Source organism: Elephas maximus, chromosome 2 (genome assembly GCF_024166365.1).
Source record: "Elephas maximus indicus isolate mEleMax1 chromosome 2, mEleMax1 primary haplotype, whole genome shotgun sequence".
Taxonomy (NCBI): domain Eukaryota; kingdom Metazoa; phylum Chordata; class Mammalia; order Proboscidea; family Elephantidae; genus Elephas; species Elephas maximus.
In genome coordinates this window covers 230,140,730-230,163,491 of record NC_064820.1, presented here as the reverse complement: position 1 = coordinate 230,163,491, position 22,762 = coordinate 230,140,730, and the positions used below count along the sequence as shown (strand labels likewise).

General features: G+C 53.1%; 1 protein-coding gene across 2 annotated transcripts in view; it reads right to left on the bottom strand.

Moving 5' to 3' along the window:
• The window catches only part of COL18A1 (collagen type XVIII alpha 1 chain), a 136,871-nt gene that overhangs the window by 70,487 nt on the left and 43,622 nt on the right, over window positions 1–22,762 (bottom strand). Inside the window, exon 1 of one of the 2 annotated variants that reach the window (XM_049875047.1) lies at window positions 7,388–8,133. The exons of the other annotated variant lie outside the window; for it this stretch is intronic. Coding sequence (XP_049731004.1) covers window positions 7,388–8,045 — 658 coding nt within the window. The 5' untranslated portion in view covers window positions 8,046–8,133. Of the gene's footprint in view, window positions 1–7,387; window positions 8,134–22,762 lie in introns of those variants that run through there. 2 annotated transcript variants of the gene reach the window in all.

The following is a 22,762-nucleotide window of genomic DNA, read 5'->3' as shown; positions in this document are numbered from 1 at the left end:
GGTGATCTGACTATATTATCTATAGTAATCTACAGGTTCAAGGCTACCCATTCAAAGCCTTAGGGGATATTCCCGAAGATCTACAAAAGATAATGCCCTAAGAGGTCCAATGCACTTTTGAAGATTTTGAATTCTCTGAGAGAGGGGCCCATACCTGATTGTGATGCTGCCAGCACCCAAACCAGGTCTGCAAGGGGTGGAGGCAATCGGCCAGTGTTGCTTAATTAACAAGATGGGAATGAGCCATGAATCAACAAATACTGAAGGATGAGGAGGGTTATTATAGCCTTGTCTGTTACAAAGAGAAGCTGGAAACACCTGAAGGTCCATCAGTGGGGAGAGGTTAAAGAAAATACCAGAACCAAGCAGCTGTAAAAAGAGCAAGAGCGGTTTACCTGTAGTGACACGAGGGGATCTCTGAGACATGTTGTTAACAGGAAACGGCAACTTTCACGCTCACAGAGTATGATTCCGTTTATGCAAAAAAACACACATGTGCATATGGGTATCTCTACATGCACACACACATATATACATGCATACCCCACGCATGCACACGCATATGCACATAGCGCAAGCACACACACACGAATGCAAATGCACGCATACACTGGTGCACACACATTTATTGTGGTCGGCAGAATCGTGGCCCCAGAGATGCCCACATCCTAACCCCCAGAGCCTGTGAATATGTTACTTTACATGGCAAAGGGGACTCTGGAGATATGGTTACGGTTATGAACCTTGAGATGGGGTGATTACTCTGGATTATCCAGGTGGGCCCAATCTAATCATGTTAGTCCTTAAAAGTGGAGAACCTTTCCCAGCTGGGATCAAGCAAGGAGTTGTGATGACAGTAGCAGAGAACCAGAGAGATGGAAATGTGAGGGACTTGGCCTGAACAAACTGTACACAGTATTGCAGGTAATGATCTCATTCTCACATTAAAAGCCTGGTCCATTGGCTGGATGGGTGGGTGGGTGGGTAGATGGGTGGGTGGGTGGGTGGATGGGTGGATGGGTGGATGTATGGATGGATGGATGGGTGGATGGATGGATGGGTGGATGGATGGATGACGGGTGGATAGGTGGATAGATGGGTAGATGGATTGGTGGACAGATGGGTGGATGAATGGGAGAGTGAGAGGATGGATGAGTGGATGGATGGACGAATGATGGATAGATGAGTGAATGGGAGGTGGGTGGGGGGTGGATAGTTGGATGAGTGAGTAGGTGGATGAATAGAAGGATGTGTAGATGGATGGATAGACAGAAATAGAGATATGTAGATTGTTATTAAACATCCAAGTCATCTGGTTAACCACTGTTATGGACGGAATTGTTTCCCTCCAAAAATGTGTTGAATTTCTGGCCCTTGTACCTGTGGAGGAGCCCTGATAGCACAGAGGTTAAGAGCTATGGCTGCTAACCCAAAGACAGGCTGTTTGAATCCACCAGCTGCTCCTTGGAAACCCTATGGAGCATTCTACTCTGTTCTATAGGGTCACTATGAGTCGGAATCAACTCGACGACTAGAGATTTGGTTTTGGTTTGGTACCTGAGGATGTGACCCTGAATGGAAATAGTGTTTTCTTTTCTTATGTTAATGAGTCATGCAGGAGTAGGTGGGTCCTAAACCTAATCCCTTCTGAGTTATAAAAAGACCAGAATAGATGATGCAGGCACACACACACACACACTTGGGGGAAGACAAATGCCATGTGAGGATCACCTACAAGCCAAAGAATCAAGGAACACCCAGACTACAAAGAAGGAATTGATATAGCTCAGGCCCTGATTTGGATATTTTCTGTTCTTTAAAGCCACCCACATATGGTATCCCTGTTACAGCAGCACTAGGAGACTGAGACAACCACAAATGGGACACAAACACACCCGGGAAGCCCAAGATACCTTGACAAAGCCCTGGGGTGACATGAACGCAGGAGAAGGTGGCAGGTCCCCTGCCTGCAAGGTTCTGCCTTCTCAGCTGCTGACCGACACCCAGGACAGACTTGGGCCTGTCAGGAAGATCTGCCCACCCCTCATCCCCCACCCCCGTCCTGCCTAGTAAAAAGGAGGAGAGGAAAACAGAGCCTTTTGGGGCACGGCCAAGGGACAACAGTGGGATCCTCCTGTGCCCCGAGGCCAGGCGTCCCTCTCCTAGTCACGCACAGCATCCCCTGTGACACACCCTCCCACACTCACCAACCCCCTCCAGGGCATCTTTACCCCAGGGCTACAGGCCTCCCCCAGGGGTGAGCAGCAGTTCTAAAAGCTCAGTTTCCTGGCTCCTGTGTATACTTCCCCATCAAGACACCCTGCAGAGGGCCTCCCTCCCTTACTCAATGTGGGTCAGTGGTGTCCAGACCAGCACCCTCTCCACACACAGTAATGATAATAACTGAGAAGGACAGCACCTAGGCCTGACTTCACTGAGGAAGACGACAGCAGCTCACGCGCCAACCGAGAAGAACAGCGTCCAAACCTGACTTCCCTGAGGAAGAGGACTGGCAGCTCGCTCTCCAACTGAGAAGGACCACCTCAGGGAGATGCCCTTAAAGCCCCAGCAACAAGCGGAGGCCCTGACGCAGAGGGTTCAGGCTGCCACTGAGCAGGCGCCATCATGGCCACCATCTTGTTCCACCTCAGTGAGGCCAGAAGGGGACTAGATTCTGTACCTCATCCAGATGGAAGGTGACGTCAGAGCACAAGTCACCCACGGCCACAGGGCATCTCCAGAGGGACAAAGACGACCTGTAAAATGCCCCGCCAGTCTCCCCAAGGGCAGGAGGGAGTATCCCCTAAATATCATGGCAATCTCATTGATGATGTAAGAAAAGCCAAGACACAAGAGCAGTCAAGGAAAGAACCTGCAGGAATGCCAGGTATGTCCTTTCGTTGTCTTGTCTATGTTTGGTTACCAAAGAATCACCACGATTTGACCTTATCACACAGACACTGCCTTTCCACTGATGCCCCAGTAAGAGATAATCACAAAAGTCCTCGCTGGCACACGTGGGGGGTGACAGGAGACCTGTGGTGAGCTTAGCTAGCTCACCCAAACTGTATCTGTAGGTTGCCAAGAGGCGAGATATAAGAGGAAATATTTTCCCGTTGAGGTGCTCTCATCTCCACTTAAGTCAAAGTTAAACAGAAACTCGAGCAAACTGAAGCATTCATTATAAGGAACAGTAACATTTTTCTGACATTCTACATTTGATCAGAGGAACAAGATTTGAACCCAGCAGTGAGGAAGCCTCAGCACACAAGGCCACCCAGGATGGAGTAAGAATGGCCCTCAGAACACTCCAGCAATGAACTCCCACCTGTGTGTGTGCCGCACATGGCCACCTCGACCTCCCAGGGACCCATATGCAGCTGGCTTTCCAGGTGGGGGAGAGGCTCAGAAACCAAACTCGCTGCTGGCACATCCACTCTGCCTTACGCTGACCCCATGTGTGTCAGAGTGGAACTGTGCTCTGTAGGGTTTTCCGTGGCTGATCTTTGGCAAGCAGATCGGCAGGCCTTTCCTCTGAGTTGCCTCTGGGTGGACTGGAACTTCCAATCTTTTCAATTAGCAGTGGAGCGCATTAACTGTTGGCACTATCCAGGGACTCCCAGAGGGTTCAGCAGCCCCCAAATGACCTGCCAGAGGACTAAGCCCCACGGTCCAGGGTGCCACATGTAGAGACCGCAAAAGTGCATTTGAGAGGAGAGACACTCCCACGTGTGGGAAGCCATCCCCTCCCTGAGCACCCAAGCAGGACCCTGCCCCTGCCATGTCCCCACCGTGTCCCTCCTGGCACAGGCTGTAGTGGCACCACCAACTGTCTCGGTGATGGTCACGGTGTCTGCTCTAACAGGTTGGGTGCAGCCAGCCACCTGGAGTCTCCTCCACCAGAAGCTGAGCCTATCCAGTGGACAGCAGGTGGGTGAGCACTAGGGCCCACCTCCTGGCCCCATGCACTAGCCATGTGGTCATGCATGTACCATTTGACTCCCATGGACCTCAGTTTTCTCATCTGTAAACAAGAAGAACACACCTGCCCCTGGGTCCTCTGTGAATGCCAGCTGCTTTCACTGTTGTTCCCGGGGTGCAGGAGGGATCTGAGAGCACCAGGGGAGGGTGCAGAGGCATAGCCCAGAGTACCCAGTGTGGCCTGTCACTGTCTGTGGGGGTGGACACCCCAGGGTCCTCTGACCTGCACTCCCTACAAAGCCTACGCCTGGTAGGGAGCCCTTTCTCCTGACCTGGCCACTCGCTTCACTGACCACTGCCCTCTGGCTGGCCTCATCCCTCTCCCGCACACTCTCCTGGGGCCATGGAGGGAGTTTTGGCATCAGGGCTGGTGTTCAGGGACTAGGGTATATGGGTCCCTCAGGTGACGGTGGCACCGTGCAGGGCACGGAGGGGCTGAAAAGGGAAGAGGCTGTTCAGGGTGAGGGCTGGTGCCTGGGGAGGGGCGCCCTCTAGTCTTTGAAGTGGACGTGCCCCTGCTGACACACGTCTCCCTGGCTTGGGTCTCGGTGATGCCCAGGTGGCCCAGAGGGCAGCTTGGAGGAGAGCTTGGGGCTGTCTTGGGAGCAGGTATACAGCCCAGTGCCCTTCCAAGACCTGCTCACCAGTCCCTGTGGGATCTGTCACCAACAAGGGGAAGGTGCTGAGTGTGGGGCTCCAGGGAGGGGCGCCCCAGCTGGGAAGGCGGAGGAGGGGGAGGGCACTCCTGCCCATGGGGCCACCCCTAGAAAGGGTCGCCAGCTGAGGGAGGCTAGCCTCAGCCCATCTCCGGGCCGAAGGGACGCAGCAATGGCCTGCAAGAGTCCCCCAGGACTCTGCTCAGGAGGTCATGGCCTCCTCACAGCCGCGGATGCTGCCATTGCAGCCAGATGTCTGGTCAGAAGTTCTCTAGGCCTCCCGGCCAGCAGAGCTAGCTGCAGTGAGAGAAATCCCAGCCCCACGCAGCCCTGCCTGGGCCTTGCTGGGAAGCACCGCCCGAACTGGCTCCTGGCTGAGCCTTGGATCCAAACGCCCCTCTAAACACTGACCCTACCTAAGGTCCAGCCATAGGGCCTGCGCTCCACCAGAAATAGACGATGGCTCTGACATTCCAGTAGGGTGGCCCAGCCTGAGCCTGGGCCCTCCACAGGGTGACCTGAGATGCTGAGGGTCCGTGGATGCCCCAGCCTCACGTCCCACCTTGTGCGGCATCTGAAATGCCACCCTTCAAGTTGAGTTCCTGGGCTTCAGGAACCAGTGACTGGCCTCTGACCTCTCTCCTGCACCAGCCCCCTGAGGGCTGGGGGTAGGGGAATTAATGTTCCTGTCCTTGGAGCCACACTGAGCCTGGGGCTGGGGTGGGCGGGGTGCTGGCAGCATTCCCCTGGCATGGCGCCTGCTGCAGGCTGCCCCCTGTCCTACATGTTAAGTGAGGGCAGGGCCAGCATGGTCGGGGAGTAGGGAAATGGCTCAGGCTGCCGGGCAGGCTCTGCTGATATCACACACGGGGGCCTGAAGACCGGGAGCGTCAGGGATGGTGGACACAATTTCTTCCCTCAGCTCCTCTGAGACCGAATACCTCAGCCAAAAGCCCCAGCATGGCCCCTCCTGCCCTCTCTGCATGCACTGGGTGCAGCTGGGCTAGGTCTGCGGCCTTGCTTTCCAGCAAGCAGCCCTTCAGTCTGTCTCCTTCCACCTCAGTCTCTACTCCCAGCCTGTGCACCCCTCTCTCGGGTCCATGGCCACCCCATCATTAGCACGTGCCCCCTTCCCCACAACCACACTGCACTCTTGGCTGGCACAGGTCTGCCGAGCAAGTGGGCAGAGCACCTGGCAGACTGGCCGGCAGCCTGCTGCACTGAGCTTTGGTCCCGCACACCCACGCATCTTGTGGCAGAAAGCGCCAAAGGGAGCATTTGCAAGGAATTTGGCCCCAGAAGCCCACCACTCAGGAGCTGCCCCTCCTCACTGGCCTGGCCCAGCCCTGAAGCCCAGTGACCACGAGGCCATTGATGGGATCAAGGCCTTTTGTCCACATGCCATAGCAAGGGGTGGGGGCTGGAAACCAGGGCCAAAAGGGCAGGTCCCTCCGGGGCCAAGGCTACCAAGTATAAACAGCCACTGGGGAGTCAGACAGGGACTCACAGCCGCATAGGGGACTGACTGCCTCAGGAGTGCGGGGCGGTGGGAGGGGGGGTTCTAGGCTGCCTGGGGCTTAGTAACACACTCCCTGCTACACGCCTGCCGGCCTGCTCCCCCACCTCCACTGCATCCCCTGCCCTCCCCTTGTTCTTTCCTTTCTTCTTTCCCCCTCCCTTTCCATCCCCATGGATCATGTGATCCCCATGCCTCAGTCTTCCTCAGTGACCGAGGACATAGAGGGCTAACTCAGACCATGGCGAGGACCACACGAGGTAAGACGCTAGAGGGATTGTCACTGGAAGCACACGGAATCTATGGCTCCCTGCCTCACTTGCCCTGTCTTCCCTGCTTGGAGAGGGTCCCACCACCTGCCCCTGGCTCCGGGAGGGCACAATGAACTGTGAACACACAGGCTGCCTGGCCCCAGCTTGGTGTCAGCGAGAGGGGTTAAGGAGGCCTCTGTGCCAAGTTCAGAGTAGCCAAAAGGCGAGGGTGGTCAGTAGGCCATTACCTGCGGCCGCACCAATGAACACACAGTACCCATCCTCCTGGGTGGGCAGTGAGGCACAGGCCACAGGCAGCCTGTGGCCCTCCAGATGGCTCCAGCACTCGTCCTCCAGGGCCTCGCAGAACTGGCGGCAGGGTGGCGGGCCAGGCAGTGGGGCAGCACCACAAGGGGGGGCCAGCAGCAGGCAGAAGAACCACCCCAGGAAATGGTGGCAGTTTGTCTGGAGGAGGTCCCCCCAGGCCTGTGCAGCCCCCCGCACCTCCTCGTCGCTCTCGTGGCCGAGGTGGTTGGGCAGCAAGGCGAGGCCAATGCCCAGGTGGCGGCAGAGTGGCATGTAGGACGGCAGAGGCCGGCAGCGGCCAGCAGGCCGCCCAGCAGGGGCAAGCGGTGTGGAGGTGTTAGCGAGACCAGGCCCCGAAGAATTAGCCACGTGAGAACCCCAATCGCCACTGTCCCTGATTAAAACTGAGACCGGAGACCACTCGGCTGGGTGGCCCCTCTGCATGTGGCCGCCCCTGCCACCAGGGTTGCCGAGCAGGGGCCCCCTACCATGCAGGGCCGAGAGGTCAGCAGGGAGGGTGGAAGAGGCAATGTGAGCAGAGCCCGTCACCAGAGGGGACAGACGAGGTGTGCGGCGGGGCGCGGCGGTGTGCTGGTCGGGAAAGGCAGCTGCGGGAAGGAGTTCTTGACTGTCCAGACGCTGGGGCCACCCTATGGAGGAGGGAGAAGACGCTGTACCTGGAGTTGGCGGGGGCATCAAAGGCTTTCTGAGCCGGGCCCGGGGTCTGCTCGAAGAGGCAAGCAGCTGGGTGGGCACTGGCAAGGTGCTGGGATGGGTCCTTGGGGTGTCCTGTGAGCTGGCGGCTGTACTACTTGGCCCAGGAGCCGTCCTGCTCCCAGCGGCAGTGCTGGAGGACTCAGGAAGAGTGAGGGGGTCCGTGGGGACCACGGGGGCCAGGGTACCTGCCCCGGTGGGGCTCTCAGTGGGGGCAGCATCATTCCACAGCCGGATAAAGCTCCGGATGCCCTGGGCCACATTCAGGACCTTGGCTCCCACGCCGGCAACGTTCTCCTCCCTCATGTCTGGACTCTGGGCAAGGGCCACAGGGGCAGTAGGGGCTCTGCCCTGGCCAGCCTCCAGCTCCTCCAGGGGCAGCTCACGTACGGCAGCAGCGGTCGCCTGCTCGGTGGGGCCCTCCTGGGGGGCCACATGTGTGGTGGGGTCTGCTGTAGGCTGCACAGCTGAGCCTTTCCGGGGCTCGGAGGCCAGTGTCATCGTGGGGTCCGCAGACCTCAGGAACCACGGCAAACTCAGGCCCAGTATGTGGGCGTGGGCAGCGGCCAGGCAGCAGGTGAGCAGCAGGAGGCCACGGCCAGCGCTGGGGTCTGGAGCCATCGGGGCTGTGTGTGCTCTGCTGGCTGGTGGACGGCAACGTCGTCCTGGGGGTGGAGCTGCCTCCCCGCCCTCCTGGCCAGCCACCAGTTCCTCATTCAGGCTTCCCAGCACAGCCTCTTCCCGCAGATGTCACCCACATAGAAGCACGGGCAGAAGTCTCGGAACTGAGGTGGCCTCTTGGGCATGTCCCCCACGACTTAGCCTCCAAGGACTTTTAACTCTTTCCTCCCCATGCGTCCATGAAGCAGCCACAGGCTCAAGACAAAGGGACACTGTGAAGGACATCCAGCCCATTCCTGACCTCCTTCATCCACTTGCCTAAACTGCCATATGGGGGGGGCTCTGGGCTGGAGCCCCAGGTCACCATGGCCAAGGCAGAGGCTCCTGGGCACCAGCCCCTCAGGACATCTACCTGGTCCCCCACTTGGCCCGGCCCCCTTCTGCTCCAACCGAGAAGTGGGTAGGGGAGGGCCTGGCCTGGGGCCACTGTCCGTATAGCTGGAACTTAAAGAGGCCCAAGCTGTTACAATTCCAAGTCATTTGGGGAGAGGTGCCAAAGAGCTGTGTATAGGAGCCTGAACCACTGACACTGGGCAACCACTCCCTGCCCACACGTGGGCCCCAGGCCTCTGCCTCCCTCCATCTCCCCCCTCACCTGCGTGTTGTTCTAACTCTGCTCAGACAACCCCTGGCTTCCTTCTCTGATGGTAGAAATGTCCTCACTCACTGCTGTGTATCAGAGTTTTCATGAGCACCCTGACAGGGCGTAACACTGTTGCTGTCAATTCCGACTCACAGTGACCCTATAGGACAGAGTAGAAGTGCCCCATAGGGTTTCCAAGGAGTGACTGGTGGATTCAAACTGCCGAGCTTTTGGTTAGCAGCCATAGCATTTAACCACTACGCCCCAGTGGGGGTTCTAACTTAATTCTGGGACTGTGTGTCAGGAGGGGCAATATGGGATGGATGGAACAGATGGTGCCATGGACATGAGTTCCAGTCCATATCCCCCTCACCCCTACCCCTCTACCCCCCCCACCCCCACCGGTGCGCACAGAATGTCAGCCTCTGCTTGTGGAACCATGGACTCGTGGGGGCCTCGGTGAAGCCCTAGGCAATGGGGCTGGGTGAACCCGTCTCCAGCCCACAGAGGCCCCAGTATCCCCGATACCCACTTGGGGACAGATGTCCTAAACAAGGGCATCTCCGGGCACCACAGCCACTGAGGCAGGCGAGCCCCAAGGTCACTGTGCTGACGCCTCATGGCCCCTTGGGGAGCTCAGTGCCCCATGGCCACCTAGGTTAGGGAGGGGCTTTGCTGTTGAGCGTGGCCTCACTCAGGACTTACCATGTGGGTCAGAGCTGGATCTGCCCCACCTCCTCCATGCTTGTCCAAGTCATCCTATTGTGGGGAAGAGCCCCCTGTGCCCGGGACTGTCTGTCCTGGCTGCGGACCCACAGGGTGGGGTGCCCCACCAGCCTGGAGGACCCCAGAAGAGTGGGGTACGCTGGAGGACACACCTCCACTCCTGCAGTAGCAGCCTTCTGCATTCCCCACCCAGTTTTTTTCTGCCACTTACTCCTTTTTTATTACATGGTAAAATGGGGGTCAAGAGGGAGACCAGGCTCCATCCTCCACCCACTGTGCCCAGGGCAGGACCCCACCTGGCCGCCCCCACCGTGGTCCCCTGCGGCCTGCACCTATTGGAAACCCTGGTCCTGCCCACAGCCTTGTCTATCTGACGTAGCCAAGACAGGGGCACTGAAGGCCTCTCAAGCCAAGGAAACATGGGTCAGTGGCGCGCCCCTGGGGTCCAGTCATCCCATTCATGAGCCCCTTACTCCGCATCCAGCAGGGCCAGGCAGGGGTCCAGGGGGCTGAAGCACAGCCCCTGCCCCTGGAGCGGCCTCGGGAACCCAGGCCAACCTGTGGGAACCAGGGCAGCAGGGGGCTTCCCTGAAACTGGAAAGGATCCCTCCCCCTCCCTCTGAGTGAATTATCAATAATTATGTGACGCCCCAACGGCAGTTGGGAAGCAAAGAAATCCTTCTGGGAAGTAACTGCTTGCAGGAATGATAGTGGCTAAAGAAATTCAGTCTCTATCTTTAAAAAGAAGCTGCACACTATAATCTTCTCAGGGATTTGGCTACTCTATGAAGCAGCAAGTCGGGGGCAGACAGGCCCAGGGTGCCTGCAGTGGTGGGTGACGGAGACTAGCAGGGGACCGCCCCTCCCCACCATGCCCACATCCCCTCGTGGGACTCCCTGACCACCGGCCTCCTCTATGAGAGCAGGACTTGCAGGACAGAGCTTTCCAGCAAGTCAAAGGCCCTGTAGACCAGCCATCTCTGACAGAGGGACGGTGCAGGCCTGTGGGACACTTTCCAACTGAGACACCCCAGTGGCTCGATGCAGGATGTGAAATAATAAATCTGAGAGTCGTGAGATGAGCTAAAACCAGGCTAATACTTGATGGGTTTTGCATTTCTGTCACTTTTGGTATCACTGATCAAAGCCTTTGCTCAGAAGCAGAGAGGTAGGACATGGAGTCCTGCCTCTGCTTGTCCTGCCGGGTCCAGCTCCCGGGGGCTAAGTTGCAGCATCCGTTGTCTTTGCCTAACAGACACCTGTGAGGAGACACCGTAAGCCTCAGAACGACCCGCTTGTAGAAGGAAGCAAGGAGTCCCGGGCCCGGTTGGACCCTCAGTACAGACCCTTCCCGTTCTGGGCTGAGGGGCACAGCATCAGGTCCTGCTGGGCTGCCTCACGACCCACCGTCTCCTGGGGCCTTTTGGAGTCAATTCTGACTCCCAGAAAGCCATGCAGCCCTGAGAACCCCCAGCACTGCGTGACTCCCCTCCCCTCAGAGGCAACACTGACTCGCTGCAAAGGAACGTTAAACCAGAAGGGATGCCCTCGGGCACACTTGCAATCCCCATGTGCACCATCAAGTCCAGGCTGGCCAAAGTGCCCATTTGTCCTATCACAGGGAGCCCACCCCCCTCGTGGGGCCGGGGCTGGGGCCGGGTTGTGGCCTCTCTGGGGCCCACGGTGCCCAGGCAGTAAGGAAGGTGCTCAAGGTTATAGAGCCCTCAGAGGTCGAGTCAGAACTGAATCCCTGCAGTCCACCCACATGTGTTCATGCACATACACTCCCATATGTGTTCACACACAGCACACTTACAAGCTAACGCACTCACATATGCACGTATGTGTTTACACACAGAACACACAAACTCACACAGAATAATAGATAGTTGTGTTAATGAGGCAGGAAACAAATCTACAGGATTAGGTTGTATGTGGAGTCAATCTCTTTTGAGATTAAAAAAAGGAAGTGAGCAGAGAGGAGAGGGACCTCATACCACCATGAAAGCGGTGCCAGGAGCAGAGCACAACCTTTGGACCTGAGGTCCCTGCACTGAGAAGCTCCTAGGCAAGAAGCAGACTGATGACAAGATCTTCCTCCAGAGCCGACGGAGATAGAAAGACTCCCCTGGAGCTGACACCCTGAACGTGGACTTCTAGCCTCCCAGACTGTGAGAGAATAAACTTCTGCTTGTTATAGCCATCCACGTGTGGTATTTCTGTTACAACAGCACTGGGTGACTAAGACACCTTGTAGCCTGTCTTCTCTAGGCCTTGCGGCCAGGGGCCACTGTCCACTCCTACCTAGGGCTAGGCTCAGCATCCATGTGGGCAGACATTGGTAGAACAGCCCAGGAGGCCTGCCCCAAGTCAGAATGCTGAGGAAGTGACCCAGCTAGTCCATCCAAAGGGCAGGGCCTGGCTGTTTGGAATCAGAACTGGATTTTGGAACAGCTGGACACTGCATATCCTCTCTAAGGCTGAGGGGGGGAGAGGCCCCCCTGCAAACAGCTGCATCTCAGCAAGGCCTCGTTCCCAAAACTAATCCCCACAACGCTCAGAATAAAGTCTAAGAAACGCCAGAGTACGCTCTCTTCTTTGCCTGAAAATCCCCTGCCACTAATGTGATTTTATGCTGAAGAATGTCTCCAGAAAACCTCAGGACAGAAGCTCCCCACACATACGGCACGGCACGTATGGGGACAGGCCCTGACCCTGACTTACCCTCGGGGTGGGGGTGTTCCTTGCCATCCCGCTAGCCCTGGGCGCTAGGGCAGTCACGGTGCAAATGTTATCCCCCTGTAGACCCTGGCAGCTGCCTGCAGTTGGGTGACCACCTTCATCCGATCAACTCGAGATTCCTGGGCAAAGCAAAGGACGAGGAGCACGGCTGGCAGGAGGGGCAGCCACATCCAGCTCCTCCTTGGACCAGAGCAGGTACCCCCACACTCACGTTAAGGTGGAAACAGCTCTGATGAGGCTGCCCCCGTTGTCTATGGCACCACAATGAGCAGCGGAGAGTGGGGGTGGGGAGAAGGGACAGTCTGAACCACCCTACCCTTATGGGTTGAGTAGCCTGAGGTCACTCCCTACTCTGACTGTTATGGGTTGAACTGAGTTCCCCAAAAGATATACAAAGTCCTGACCCCTGCACTTGTGAGCAAGACCTTGTTTGGAAATAGGGTCTTTGCAGATGTGATCAGTTAACATGAGGCCATACTGGAGCTGGGTGGGTCCTAATTCTATATGACCCTATAAAATCCTGCAGCTCTCCCTATAACAGAGGAGATGAGACACAGACACAGAGAGAAGATGGCCATGTGACAATGGAGGCTGTGATGGTTAAGGTTATGTGTCACCTTTGTGAGGCCATGATTCTCAGTGGTTTGGCATATATTATAGAATCATCCTCCATTCTCTGATCCGATGTGAGCAGCCAATCAGTAAGTAGGAAGCTAGTCAGTTGAAAGCCAGTCAGTTTCCTTGGGGGTGTGACCTGCATCCAAGATATATGGACGTCCAGGCAAAGCTTGCTCTGGATCCTTCATCCTACTCGTCATTCTATGACCTCTGGTTCTTGGGACGTGAGCCAGCAGCCTGCCACCTGACCTGCAGATCTTGGGATTCACCAGCTCCTGGAATCCCGTGAGGCAGCAGCCGTCCACCTGACCTTCTGATTTTGGGTTTGTCAGCCCCTGCAACCATGTGAGTCAGGAGAAGCCCACATCCTGACGCCTGACCCACAGATTGGGACTTGCCAGCCTCCACAACTGTGTGAGATAAATCTCTCTCTAAATATTTATATATATATAGACACGCCACTGGGATTGCTCCTCTAGAGAACCCAGCCTAAGATGGAGGCAGAGATTGGAGTGATACGCCCATAAGCCAAAGAACACCAAGCATCGTCCACCATCGTCAGAAGCTGGGAGAGAGGCAAGGAACGGATTCTCCCTCAGAGCCTCAGAAGGAATCCACATGGCAGCCTCCTAATTGGACTCCCAGCCTCCAGAACTGTGAGAGAACATATTTCTGCCCTATGAGCTGCCAGGTTTGGTTCTCTGTCGTGGCTGCCTGGGGACCCTTGTGCCCTGACTTCCTGGTCCACACGTTACCTTGGAGGTGAGTCTGGCCACCTGCCACGTCATAACCCGGAAGTGGGAGGTCTCTGACTCCCTCGATGCTGTGCCAGGAAATTATGATTCTGCCACAGTTATTGCACTGCATTCTCAGGGCGCTCCCAAGCCCCCATTCATGCCACGTGCAGACACACACTCCATCTCTGAGGCCAGAGGAGACTGAGGAACACAAAAGTCAGTGCCTTAGGACCCCGACAGGCCACGCCTTGAAGGGCAGTGGGTCAGTGGTGAGACACATGTTTATTGCCTATGTTACCTGACCATGAATACCGGTGCCAAGAAGTGGGATGTCCTACTCCCAGCCTGCCAAACCAGCTGCCTCCAGGCCTTCTGGAGTGAGCCCTTGCTGTGAAAAGAGATTCCGTGACCTCTACCTGTAGCAAGCCAGCCCTGGGCCACCAGCTGTCATTTCTGGAGGAGCAGCACTAGGAATTCGCCATATCAGTTACCAAAAGCCAACGACAGCACACTTCTGCTGTGGTCTCCACCTGGCAGACTCCTATGCATCCCTCGATGCCCCATCCTCTGTGCTCACTCTCCTGCTGCTCCCAGGCAGGGCTCACTGGTTCCAGACTCTGACCCTGTCCTGGTGATCTGGCCTGCTCCTTGGCGGTGTGTCTTAAAGAACCTGGTGCCCACCTATATTCAGGGTTCAACAACTGTTCTGTGAATTTCGACAAGTTTTCTTGCAGGGATGGGTTCCTCTTTCCCCCAGCCCTTCAAATGCCACCTGCAGAGCTGTTTTTGGTGCCTTAGAAGGAGGAACATGCCGGGTTTCTGTTTGAAGTTTCCTGGATACTATCAGATACAGCAGGGGTATTTTAAGTTCTGAAAGAAACTTCCCAATCTGAGTGGAGATATTGTAAATGGTGACTTAACAAGAGGTGCCACCTCTTCCACAGGGCTCTGAGAACACCGTTGGAATGAGCCAACTAAACTGCTCACTGTACCCTGTAGGGGCCATCCTGGTCCTTTCAATGGGCATCTCTCCAGCTTCACGTGGCAGCATACAGAAGGTGGCCCACCCCTCCTTCCCCCAACACACTATTCTTTCCATCCCTGACACACAGCTGCTTATGCCCCTAATTGATACGCACCTCCCACCCTTGCTCCTTCGGCACACCAAACCCATTGCCGTTGGGTCTGTTCTGACTCACGGCAACCCCAAGTGTTACAGGGTGGAACTGCCACATAGGATCTCCTTAACTTCAATCTTTACAGAACGAGGTCTGTAAACATTGCTTAGGTCAGATGGATCCTAGCTGAAAGCAGAGAATACCAAAAAGATGTTTACCTGTGTTTTATTGACTATGCTAAGGTATTCGACTATGCGGATCATTAACAAATTATGGATAACATTGCAGAGAATGAGAATTCCAGAACACTTAATTGTGCTCATGAGCAATCTATACACAGATCAAGAAGCAGTCGTTTGAACAGAACAAGAGGACACTACAGTGGTTTAAACTCAGGAAAAGTGTGTGTCAGGGTTGTATCCTTTCACCATACTTATTCAATCTGTACGCTGAGCAAATAATTCGAGAAGCTGGACTATATGATGGAGAACAGGGCATCAGGATTGGAGGAAGGCTCATTAACAACCTGTGATATGCAGATGACACAATCTTGCTTGCTGAAAGTGAAGAGGACTTGAAGCACCTACTGATGAAGATCAAAGACCACAGCCTTCAGTATGGATTATACCTCAACACAAAGAAAACAAAAGTACTCACAACCAAACCAATAAGCAACATCATGATAAACGGAAAAAAATATTGAAGTTGTCAAGGATTTCATTTTACTTTGATCCACAATCAACAGCCATGGAAGCTACAGTCAACAAATCGAAAGACACATTGCATTGGGCAAATCTGCTATAAAAGACCTCTTTAAAGTGTTAAAAAGCAAAGATGTCACTTTGAGGACTAAGGTGGGCCTGACCCAAGCCATGATGTTTTCAATCATCTCATATGCGTGTGAAAGCTAGACATTGAATAAGGAAGACTGAAGAAGAATTGATGCCTTTGAATTATGGTGTTGGCAAAGAATATTAAATATACCATGGACTGCCAGAAGAATGAACAAATCTGTCTTGGAAGAAGTACAGCCAAAATGCTCCTCAGAAGAAAGGATGGTGAGACTGCATCTCACGTACTTTGGACATGTTACCAGGAGGGACCAGTCCCTGGAGAAGGCCATCATGCTTGATAAAGTAGAAGGTCATCGAAAATGAGGAAGACCGTCAAGGAAATGCACTGACACAGTAGATACAACGATGGGCTCAAGTATAACGACTGTGAGGATGGCGCAGAACCAGGAAGTGTTTCATTCTGCTGTACATAGGGTCGCTACGAGTTGGAACCAACTCAATGGCACCTAACAGCCTAACAGCAACAATCTTTATGGAAGCAGATTGCCAGGCCTGTCTTCTGTGGCACCGCTGGATAGGAACGAGTTGCCAACCTTTCAGTTAGCAGTCAAACGTAAACTGTCTGCACCACCCAGGGATCTTTAGTTCCTTCTCCGGCCCCTGCTAATTCCTACCAGGGCATCTTGACTGTTTCTCGTGTGTGTATGTGGGTCAGTGTGTTTGTCTCTTGTCTATGTGCATGTGTGTGTGTTATATATGTGCATGTGTGTATGTGCATGCATGTAGCTGGGTGTTTGTCTCTCTGTGTGTGCATATGTATATTGTATGCATGTGTATCTGTGTACATGTGTGCAAACAAGCATGTGTGCATTGTATGTGGGTTTAGTATGTGCATTGATATATGTATGCACATGCATGTGTATCTGTGTATATGTCAATGTATGTGTTTGGTGTGTGTGCTGGTATGTGCATACATGCGTGTCTGTGTTTCGGTGTACATGTGTGTTATGTGCATGCATGTCTCTGCGTGTTTGAGTACATGTTTATGTGCACACATGTATGTATGTATTGTATGTGGCTTTGGTCTACGTGTTGTATATGTGGTTTATGTGTTGGCATATGTGTACATGTGTGTCTATGTGAATGCATGTGTATGCATCCAGCCGCCCTGGGACAGATGTCTTCTTGGGATTCTTGGGTGTCTCGGAGGCCCTGGGGGTGGGGGAATGCAACCCATCTCCAGGTCGCTGCCTGACCACCTGCAGGTGACCCCAGGGGAGGGGTGTTAGGGCCATGGCTGTTCTCCCACCTCTGTGCAGCCATGGCACATGGTCAGCGTGGAACACACAGCTCAGCCTCTGCCTGGCTTTTGGGTTTTTCAGTAATGCCCCAAACCCACAACCTTCTGAGGGCCATGGAGCCATCATGCCTCTGTGGCCAGGAAGGAAGCAAGGAATAAGGCTGAGGTGTGCGTGGAGCCCGTCCTCCACTGCAGCACCCAGGACTTGTCCGCAGGAGCCAGCCATTGTCTCGGGGACGAGGCCATCCCGAGAAGCTGCCTGAACCTCCCTCCCAGTGGCCCCGCTGTGCAGGCAGAGGCCCCCATCCCTGCCCTGGCCGGCTGTTCTGTCTTACTGCCTGCCTGGTCTGGATTCCTGAATAGTGTGTTCTTCCATTTTCATTAAAATAAATAATAAGTAAAGCACAAACACCCACATGTGAATGAAGACGAGCTCTCTCAAAAGAACAAAGAAAGATGCAGCCTGTGTCCAGGATCACAGCTCTCCACGGGAAACTCCAAGGAGCAGCATGCAGCTTGCTCATCCTCCTGACACTGCTGCTCTGATATACCCATCCCCTTCCCATAGCCTCACATTAGTAAAGTTCTGCACACTGTTGGGGACAGTCTTATTTATGCTGCTATGACAAAGTGGATGGCTTTAACGAAGAGAAGTTTATTCTCTCACATTCTAGGAGACTAGAAGTCCGAATTCAGGGTGCCAGCTCCAGGGGAAGGCTTTCTCTCATTGTCGTTTCTGGGAGAAGGTCCTAGTTATCAAACTTCCTCTGGTCTAGGACCTTTTCCGTGCAGGGACCCTGGGTCCAAAGGACGCGCTCTGCTCCTGGCACTGCTTTCTTGGTGGTATGAGACTCCCATGTCTCTCTGCTTGCTTCTCTCTTTTATATCTCAAAAGAGATTGATTTAAAACACAACCTAATCTTGTAGATTGAGTCCTGCCTGATTAACATAACTGCTGCTAATCCCACCTCATTAACATCATAAAGGTAGGATTTGCAACACAGAGGGAATTCATATCAGATGACAAAACGGTGGACAGTATTACAATACTGGGAATCATGACCTAGGCCAAGTTGACACCCATTTATGGAGGACACAATTCAATTCATAACAGGGATACAGGCTCAAACCCAACTTTTCCCCTGTCTGTGGTGCTGCTGGTGTGCACTTGTGTGTGAACGCTCTGCCCAGCACTTCAGCTCATAGAGACTTTCTAGAGCCAGGCGGTAGACGACATAGTGTAAAGGTACCAATTGAAAGCCCACTGCTCAACCTCCCACCTGTTTCCCACTGACAGGGGTCTACCAGCCCACCCTCATGTGAAATGGTGTCAGGTGCTGACTACAAGGACGGCTGGTGGGGGCCCAGATTAGGCCCTAGGCACCCTCCTGCCCCTGCCCAGTCACCAGGAGGCTCACACCCAGCCCCGTGCCAAATGAGAGCCTGACACACAAGTTCATAGACCCAAGGTGGCAGCGGTGACATTGCAACACCCCAACTAATGTTTAACCCCAGGGTCAGGGCGGTGTTTTTCTCTAACTTTGTCTTTGTGGTGTCATTTGAACCCATTCCCCCCAGGTGGGGAGAGAGCTGAGCGAAGAGTGCCCTTTTGTCTCTGAGACCGCACTGACCTCTGTGTTCACAAAGCTCTCCCCAGACATGATCCCCTCGGCATGCCCTTCAAGAAACATGACCGTCCAGCTCTCAATCTAAATGCCTCTACTTTGACAATGGACCCAAGGAACCCTCTGGCTCCTACATACATGCCAATGGTCACTCTGTGCTCAGGCCGAGCAAGCAGCTCCCAGGACCCCCAGATTTGCCCAATGGGCTGTCACTTGAGTATGTCCAGATTCTACCCTCCATGGAGCCCTCCTGAGGGAAGGTGGCCACAGGCAAGGCAACCCAAGACCAACACCAGAGCCCAAATGCCCACATGGCCCATCTGAGACATGGTGTTTGCTGGACAGGCCACCTCTGCAGGTACCCACAGCTCTGCTCAGCTGGCTCCACCCAAAGGTCCCCGACCCCAACCAAGGCCACCAGGACCAGGGCCTGGGCTCTGAAGCTGGCCTGGAAGCCTGAAAGCTTCCTCCCAGCCCATTTCTGGCTACAGCATATCAATCCCCAAAGCAGACAGCTCTAGCTGTGACTTCAGTCACTTTATATCACAGTGCTACCAAGCAGGAAGGCTGGCTTCACTGTTCTTGGGCACGAGGCCACCTTCCGAATGCGATGCAGTTTAATTCAAGTCTCCCTAACTGGGAGGCGTGCTCAAGTTTCAGAAGGCTGAACCATGAAAGAGAAAAGTCTAGAACCCTAAATTACACAACCAAAAATGTCCATGACCAGTCTAGACCAGCCCCAGATTGCTTCCACCTGCAAACCTTACTTAACTGGGACTTACCAAATCCACATCCTCTGGAGACCTTATCACAGCAAAGCCAAGAACCCTTCTGCCTTTTACAAATGAAAGAGAGGACAGGCGTGTAGCCCAATCACATACTTGCCCCTTTTGAAAGGACCCGGCTTTGCTTAAAGGACAACTGACTTCCTCAAAGCTTCTGACATAAGGAGACCACTATCTTTCTCAAACTGAAGTCCTTAGTCCCTCTTGAGCACCAGGCTTCCTTGCCGCAGCGACTTGGTTTATTTACTCCCAGACAAAATCTCTGTTACGATTGTTATAACTCGACTCCAGAATTTGTCATTTAACAACTCCAAGCACTTAGGTAACGACTACATTATGGTCTTCTTTAAAATTAAGCACAGCAAAGATCTTTCTTCAATGCGTCTCCTAGACCTGTCAAAGCTACCGTCATCAATCCAGGCTAGGGCGGCCCCGGACACCTCCATCACAGACACCAGCCCTTCCTCCCCCAGGAGCAGCTTAGAGGTCAAGAACACGAGTATTAATGAGTTTGAGACAGGTCAACAGGAGTGGAGAGGGTTTGTGCAATTCATAAGCCTTTCCTTCAATATCCCCACTCAAAATCTATCTAACCAGAAGTTATGGTTCTTATTGTGTAAGGATTTCTCCAATCTGTATTAAAAAAAAAAAAAAAAAAACTCTGCCAGGGAGTGGATTCTGACTCATAGCGACCCTATAGGACAGAGTAGAACTGCCCCATAAGGTTTCCAAGGAGCAGCTGGCGGATTTGAACTGCTGACCTTTTGGTTAGCAGCCAAGCTGTTAACCATTGTGCTACCAGGGCTCCCCATCTCCATGTAGGCTTTTAAAAAGAATTCTACAAAGTAAACCTTATCTACTGCTCACATAGTCCCTGGATAGCTCAAAGAGTCCTTGGGTGGTACAAACCATGAAGTGCTGGGCTACTGATCAAAACATTGGAGGTTTGAGTCCACCCAGAGGTACCTTGGAAGAAAGCCCTGGCAATCTGCTTCCAAAGGATCACAGCCATTGAAGACCCTATGGAGCACAGTTCTACTCTGACACACATGGGGTCGCCATAAGTCGGAGTCAACGTGATGGTCACTGGTTTGGTTTTTCCTGGTTTACTGCTCACATAAACCATAGACCTGGCTCACTGAATCCCACATCCTCACCCACACATCTTAACACTACGTTGAATGCCATTAAACATCACATTTCACGTTCACAGCGTGTAGCCAGGAATCTCACTACGGAACATCTATTCTGAGGAAATGATTTAAAATAATTAAAGTTATGTCTACAAAAATGCTCACAGCAGCATCAATAGCAGCTAAAACCTACAAACTCCCCAAGTCCAACAATGGAGAGGAAATTTACTCAAATTACGGTGCATCAAGTCTTTGAGACGAGACAGGAAACACCGTTGATTAATTGGATAATGGGTCAAGGTAATTGTGTGGAAGATAAACATCTCTGGCTCGCTCAAGCTTGGGTCCCACAGGCTCCATTCTGGGCTCTGGGGAGACAGCTGTGAGTAGACGAGGTCTGTGTCATCACGAGGTCTGCATTCTAGTCATTCAAAGCTGAGTGAAAATAAAGCAAGAGATGAAGTTGTACAGCCTCTGTGAACAATGGTAGAAAAACTGTTTGCAGGTGGAAATGAAAGAGAAAGGTCTCTGCAAAAATTAGTTGCATTTTTTTGTGCTTTTGGATAATTATTTCAATTTTAAAATACTTGCAATAATCAGTTGCCGTTGAGCCGGCCCTGACTTAGGGCTCCCCTGTGTATGTCAGAGTAGAAATGTGCGGCACAGAGTTTTCAATGGCTGGTTTTTCAGAAGCAGATTGCCAGGTCTTTCTTCTGAGGTACTTCCGGGTGGATTCAAACCTCCCACCTTTTAATTAGTAGCCAAATGCATTAACCACTTGCACCAGCCAGGGGCTCCCAGGCCCTCTTCAGAGGTGGCTTTCTGGGACCGTATCCCTAACTGTCCGGTACAGAGGTCCTGGGGGCCTGGCCTGCCCCCTCTCCTGTTGCCAGTGTGGGTTGGTGAAAACTCCAGGAAACTTAACACCTTAAACTCCAATTTTCCCCAGGACCAGGCAAATGGATTGCAAACTTGTACTGGCTTGGCATCCTCAAAAGTGGTTTTGTTTAAATTTTCAGTAAGAAGCTTTTGGTGTTGATTCGTTTGGCTGCTATTAACAAAGATTATGTGTTTCCTTTCAGGTCTTCAAAGAAAGAATAAGAAGGAATGCAGGCTTGCTTGCCTCCCCTTCCTTCTTCAGGGTGAGGACTGCTCCATGTTTCTCCACGTGCAGCCGAGCACGTTAACCATTTGTACCAGGCAGGGATGCCGGAATCATCTAAAAGTATTTCCCTGCATTTTGGCTATGAAACATTTCAGAGATGTCCTTGTGTGACACAGGGACTAATCGAGAGTCTCTTCTTGGCTTTCTTCCCGTCCCCATTGAGCACAGAAAGTCTTACAAACTTGAGAGGTCGCCACCAATGTAAGAACTGACTCAATAACAGAGGCAAGGATGGTCCATGGAGGCTAAGGGTAGACAGAGAGCAGGGTGTTCATTTGGTGCAGAGTCGTACAGGGAGGCAAAGGCATTCTCCCGCCTTCCCCAGCGGTGACCAGACAATACCCGCCATCTTGCGCTACCCAGTGGGATGTTATGGGAAGGGCCCACGGCCATCTGTGTGGTGCTCTCACCAAAAGCCTGAATCCTAGCATGAGGCAGCAGTCAGACAAGTCCAGACGGCAGGTGTTCCACTGGGCAACTGCTGGACGCTCCACAAGGCCATGTCAGTCAAGAGAAAGAAGGCATGTGAGAGTGCAGGGGTGTGCTGTTCCAGAGTAAAGAGGCTAGAAAGTCAGGACAACTAAATGCAATAATGTGTGGTCCTCTATCAGGTCCAAGATTATCAAAAGCTGAACAAACCCAGGCTTGTAAATGACACCCTAGGGACAACTGACGGCAGTGCATATTAGAGGGCAGCACAGAAGTTGTGAAGTTTCTCAGGTGTGATATCGTGGTCCCATAGAACATCCTTGGTCTGACGAGACGCTTGTGGAAGTGTATGTATGTGTGTGTGCATACATGTGTGTGCATGTACCTTGATATGTGTGCAGATGGACATACATGTACATGGGTATGTACTATATGGATTTACACACACTCTTATGGCTATGCATGTAGAGATGTGTATACACGGAGGTGTGTGCACGGATATGCACGCATGTAGATACATGTGTGCGTGGACATGAGTGTACACGGATGAGTATGCCTGGATATGTGCATGAAGGGACATGCATGTGTGTGGATATGCACGTGTGTATATACATGTATATGGCTATGAGCATGGATAGGAGAGGAGGGAGTACCTGGAGCAAGTGTGGCAAAATGTTAGCAATTGCTCGATTGAGGTGAAAGATGTATACATGGGTGCATTTTCTGTTGGTTTACAATGTTCTGATCTATGAAAATTTGGAAGGAAAACTGTAAAGTGTCCTTGGAACACTTTACCTCCAGAAATGCAGGTGATGCAGCAGAGGGTGGAAGGAGCTGTTTTCCAGACACTAATCCATGTTCCCTGGGGTTCTGTGTGGGTTTCATTCCTGCTGAGACTTCAA